The 6,000-nt window shown below is 45.0% G+C and overlaps 1 protein-coding gene across 3 annotated transcripts in view; it reads left to right on the top strand.

Annotated features, from left to right (window-relative positions):
- Positions 1–362: 362 nt before the first annotated feature.
- agk (acylglycerol kinase) overlaps positions 363–6,000 on the top strand; it is a 54,752-nt gene continuing 49,114 nt past the window's right edge. For 2 of the 3 annotated variants that reach the window (XR_005458321.1, XM_038780437.1), the window contains exon 1: positions 363–665. Coding sequence is in view for 2 of the 3 variants with exons in the window: in XM_038780437.1 (XP_038636365.1) it covers positions 378–665 (288 nt within the window). In the remaining variant the exon portion in view is untranslated. The remainder of the gene's footprint in view (positions 666–6,000) is intronic. The other variant, XM_038780438.1, reaches the window with a different exon arrangement.

The following is a 6,000-nucleotide window of genomic DNA, read 5'->3' as shown; positions in this document are numbered from 1 at the left end:
AGTTCTATGTTCTATGTTCTAATCCATGTACCTATCCAATAGCCGCTTGAACGTCCCTAATGTTTCCGACTCAACTACTTCCACAGGCAGTGCATTCCATGCCCCCACTACTCTCTGGCTAAAGAATCTACCTCTGACATTCCCCCCTATATCTTCCACCATTCACCTTAAATTTATGTCCCCTTGTAATGGTTTGTTCCACCCGGGGAAAAAGTCTCTGACTGTCTACTCTATCTATTCCTCTGATCATCTTATTTATTTCAGAAGATTCTCATGTGCACGTTATGATATTTAACTTATTGTGTCCATTTAAAAAAAATTAACCGCTACTCGCATATTCATCTTGGGCTGTAAGTTTGCATTTAACCAAAGATCTGATGCCTTTCCTGGAGCTCCAGATTGCTGTGTGGAACCCGGTGCAAAGGCGGTTGTTGTCGCCGGACAGCTTTACTCACGGACCCGGTATCCATGTGAACAAGCGGGAGCTTCGTTTCCGGACACGGGAGGGGGATGCACCAGTTGGATTTGGAGTGAAATCGGTGCCGGGGTTCTGGGGCCGGGACTATGGCCAAGGTGCTGAGGACCGTCCGCAATCACTGGAAGAAAACGGCGGCCGGGGTTTGCGGGCTGAGCTGGGCAGTCAACTGGTTGAACAACCGATACCGGTATTATAACAGCAGCAGTACTGAGAGTTAGAAATGACCCTGTAACTGGGGCAGCAGCGATACAGAGTTAGAAATGACCCTGTAACTGGGCAGCAGCGATACAGAGAGTTAGAAATGACCCTGTAACTGGGGCAGCAGCGATACAGAGAGTTAGAAATGACCCTGTAACTGGGCAGCAGCGATACAGAGAGTTAGAAATGACCCTGTAACTGGGGCAGCAGCGATACAGAGAGTTAGAAATGACCCTGTAACTGGGGCAGCAGCGATACAGAGTTAGAAATGACCCTGTAACTGGGCAGCAGCGATACAGAGAGTTAGAAATGACCCTGTAACTGGGGCAGCAGCGATACAGAGAGTTAGAAATGACCCTGTAACTGGGCAGCAGCGATACAGAGAGTTAGAAATGACCCTGTAACTGGGGCAGCAGCGATACAGAGAGTTAGAAATGACCCTGTAACTGGGGCAGCAGCGATACAGAGTTAGAAATGACCCTGTAACTGGGGCAACAGCAATACAGAGAGTTAGAAATGACCCTGTAACTGGGGCAGCAGCTATACAGAGTTAGAAATGACGTTGTAACTGGGGCAGCACCGATACAGAGAGTTAGAAATGACCCTGTAACCGGGCAGCAGCGATACAGAGAGTTAGAAATGACCCTGTAACCGGGGCAGCACCGATACAGAGAGTTAGAAATGACCCTGTAACCGGGCAGCAGCGATACAGAGAGTTAGAAATGACCCTGTAACCGGGGCAACAGCAATACAGAGAGTTAGAAATGACCCTGTAACCGGGACAGCACCAATACAGATTCAGAATCTCAGAAAAATACAGTGCAGAAAAGGCCGTTCAGCCCATAGAGTCTGCACCCCCGCATGAAAGTCACCTGCCAATCCTAATCCCATTTGCCAGCACTTGGCCCATAGCCTTGAATGTTAAGACGTGCCAAGTGCTCATCCAGGCACTTTTTAAAGGATGAGAGGCGTTTTCTTCAAGTCCCACCTGAACCTCCCACCGCTCACCTTGAACTTGCGTCCCCTCGGACCTGACCCTTCAGCGAAGGGGAACATCTGTTCCTTATCCATCCTGTCCATGCCTCTCATAATATTGTACACCTCAATCAGGTGTCCCCTCAGACTCCTCTACTCCGTGAAAACAACCCAAGCCTATCCAACCTCTCTTCATAACTTAAATGTTCCATCCCAGGCAACATCCTGGTGAAACACCTCTGCACCCACTCCAGTGCAATCACATCCTTCCTATAATGGTGATCAGAACTGCGCACCGTGCTCCAGTTGTGGCCTCACCAATATTCTATATAACTCCAACATGACTTTCTTGCTTTTGTTATCTATACCACGATTGATAAAGGCAAGTGTACCATATGCCTTTTTCACCACCCTATTAACCCCCTTCTGCCCTCTGAGATCTATTTCCAGACACGCCAAGGTCCCTTTGTTCCTCAGGACTTCCCAGTGTGGTGCCATTCATTGAATATTTCCTTGTCAAATTGCTGCTTCCAAAGTGTAATACTTCACACTTTTCGGGAATAAATTTCATCTACCACTTATCTGCCCATTTGACCATCCTGCCTGTGTCTTCAGAGATAGAAGTGACCCTTTAACTGGGCAGAGAATGATAAATGATCCTTTAACTCATGGTAGTTTAATGGGACACCTTTGGGCCACAGGTAATGGGTAGCAGGTATGGACAGGAGTAGCCAAGTGACATAAAAGCAAATTACTGCGGATGCTGGAATCTGAAACGAAAGGGAAAATGCTGGAAAATCACAGCAAGTCTGGCAGCATCTGTAGGGAGACAAAAGAGCTGACGTTTTGAGTCCGATGACTCTTTGTCAAAGCCAGAGTGACATGCTGCCTTTATGGTGGTGTGGTAATTTGCCCTGGGGCTGGGATTTGGCCAGGGTGCGTGTCGGCAAGGAAGAATATTGTGAGGAGGTTGTTGCTTTAAGCCCCCTGAGGCAGTTAGTGATTGGGAATGGACAAAGGAGACACAAGAGCTGCAGTAGGCATTTCAACCTGTTCTACCATTCAGATTGTGCCAGCTGGGTACTTTAACTCTTTCTTGACTTTGATCAGATAAACCTTACTTGTACCAATTGATCTCAATCTTCAAAATTTCATTTGAATCTATAGCCATGGCCTTTTGAGGTAGAGAATTCCATAATTACCATCAAGCTTTGTTTTTATCATTTTGTTCTTGAGTAGTTTAGCTCTAATTTTAAGAATTGCCCCTTTGTTTTGACTCCACCATCCAAGGAGAGGGAAAAGCTTCTCTGCATTGACTATCCTTTATTGAGTTTTTCATCAATCATCTTTTAAACAAATAAACCCAACGCCAGCACCCCCCTACCCCTTGACAGCAACCAGATCCCCAAAATGTAAGATGAACAAACCCCATCTCTTGTGGAACCCCTCATCTGTCCCTCTCAGAGCAAGTACCACCTTCTCCAGATACAGGAACTCCATTAGATCCCCCAGCCACGCCGAGACACAGGGGGGAGAAGCTGATCTCCACCCCAACAGGACCTGCCTGCAAAGGCTAAAACATCTGCCCGCGCACCCGCCTGCAACTTCAAACAGGTCTGACACCCCGAATATGGCGGTTTCGGCTCCAATTTCACATGTAGACCCTCAGACATGGTGGTGAAAAACAACCTCCCAGAATGTCTCCAATTTCGGACAGAAGTAAAACATATGGAGATGATTGGCTGGAGCCCTCCCACACTGCTTGCCCCCCCCCCCCCCCCCCCCAACTCCCACCCCCTCAAATAGCTGGCTCATCCTTGCCTTCGTTAAATGTGCACTGTACACCACTTTTAATTGAATTAACCCAGCCTCGCGCATGAGGTCGAGGCATTGGCCCTTCGCAGCACTTTGCACCATAATCCTTCCTCCAACTCCATCCCCTACTCTTCCTCCCACTGGCCTCAATCCCTTCCACAGACTCCTTGGCCTCCTCCATGATCCCACCGTAAATTGCCAAAATGACCCCGCCTTCCAGTCCCCCCCACCTGCAGCACGTCCAACAATGAGGAGGACAGTGCCACTGGAAAGGTCAGGTAGACCTTTCTTGTGAAATTCCGCATCTGCAAATACCTGAAGCCTTCACGCTGTAGCCCATGCTTCACCCTCAACTCCTCCAAGCCTGCCCCTCCAAAAAAACGATCCTTCATTTCTTTCACCCCATTCTCCTCCCTGGAACCTCTCATTCATCAATCATTTTAATTCATCAATTAAATCACCCTTGATCTTCAGACCGGAAGAAGATATTACCATTTATAATTTCCTCTGGAAGTTGATTTCACCATTCTTTTAGGTAGTGGATTCCAGGTCTTAACCCTGTCTGAATTGCAGAAAGTTAAAGCACAGAGTAAGGCCATTCGGCCTATTCTGCCGTTGCGGCCTTTTTGCTTAGTCACAGGTCCCCAACTTCTATCTGTAACTCATCTCAGATTCAAGTATCTGTCCAGCTCCATTTTAAAATTATTTAATAAATCGTACTCCATTACCTTTTCAGGTAGAACATTCCAGAATCTGACAACTCTGAATGAAAGATAAATCCTTGTTCTCCTCTCAAGGTTTTGCCAGTGATTTAGAATCTGTGAACTCAGATTATTGACCCTCTCATTAGAGGGGGTAGTTTTTCCTCTCTCTCCAATATCAAAACAGCTCATCATTTTAACCTTTTATTAGGTCATATCTTAACTTTCTCTGTTCCAAGGAGAATGTTACTATTTTTTCCAACCTCTTTATAACTAAACATCTTCATCCTTAGCAATATTGTGGTCAACCGTATCTATTTTTTTCAATGGCCTTTACATATTATGCCATTTATAGTACATTATTTTTCCATATTTGTCCTCTCAAAATGGATTGCTTCGTATTTCCTCTCTGCAACAAACTCCATCTAACATGGTGCTTATTTCACTTTCATGCCATCCTGAAGTCTATAACTATCCTCTTTACTCTACTGTGTTCCAAGTTTAGCATAATTTACAAACCGTATAATGTTCCATGCATCCAAGGCTAGGTTGTTTATTAACATTTTAGAGTCATGAACCCAAAACTGACATTTGGGGATCATCACTGTGAAACACCTCAGTCTGAAAAATACCCTCTGTTTCCTGTTACTGAGTCAATTCCATATCCATACTGCAACCTTTTCCCCTTAATTCCGTAGACTGCCATTTTCTTAACAAATCTGCTTTTCTGATTTCCTTTTTGCATCTGACGTGGATTGGCTTAGCTCAGACCTCCTCACATTGACCTCTATCTGCCATCATTTTGCCTACTCAATGTTGTACATCTTAACACCTGGAAATTGACAGATGCAAGATTTTCAAGTGAATTTAGGCCTTGCAAAATCTTCTTGGAATTGCTGCTAATGCAGTTATAATCCTATCTTAAAAAAAGAAACCGACACAGTACTCTAGATGTGGTTTCACCAATATCCTGTACAACTGTAGCAAAACATCACAACTTTCATATTCCATTCCCCTTCCAATAAACAATAACCTTCCATTTTCCTTCCTAATCACATCTGTATCTGCATATTAAATATTTGTGATTCATGTACCAGGACACCTGAATCCCTCTGTACCTCAGTTTTGAAATCTTTTCCCATTTAAATAATATGCTGTTTTTTATTCTTCCTGTCAAAATGGACACGCTCACATTTTCCCACATTACACTGCTGGCTGAAATTTTTGCTCACTCAATTAACCTATCTATATCTCAACTTTCCTACTTATCTTTGTGTCATCAGCAAATTTAGCGACCATACACTCTGTCCCTTCATCCAAGTCATTGATATAGATTATAAATAGTTGAGGTCCGATCACTGATCCCTGTGGCACTCCACTCATTGCATCTGGCCAACCTGGTAATGACCCATTTATGTCTACTTTGATCCCTAATAGCTAACCAATCCTCTCTCCATGCTCATATGCTGTACCCTACATCATGAGCTCTTTCTTTGTGTGGCGCCTTGTCAAATGCTTTCTGGCTTTAAGGACGCCACATTCATAGGTTCCCCTTCATTCACATTGCTTGTTACTGCTGCAAAGAGTTCTAATAAATTATTCAAAGCTATGTTGACTTTGCCTCAGCGGCACAGTGGTTAGCACTGCTGCCTCAACGTTCCAGGGACCCGGGTTCAATTCCCCCGCTCGGGTGACTGTATGGAGTTTGCATTTTCACCCCATATATGCGTGGCAGGTGTTCCGGTTTCCTCCCACAGTCCAAAGGTGATGTGGAGATGCCGGCGTTGGACTGGGGTGGGCACAGTAAGAAGGCTTATAACACCAGGTTAAAGT

Source organism: Scyliorhinus canicula, chromosome 20, assembly GCF_902713615.1.
Source record: "Scyliorhinus canicula chromosome 20, sScyCan1.1, whole genome shotgun sequence".
Taxonomy (NCBI): Eukaryota; Metazoa; Chordata; class Chondrichthyes; order Carcharhiniformes; family Scyliorhinidae; genus Scyliorhinus; species Scyliorhinus canicula.
Note: the sequence above shows the minus strand (reverse complement) of the source record. Positions and strands in the feature narration are given on the sequence as shown.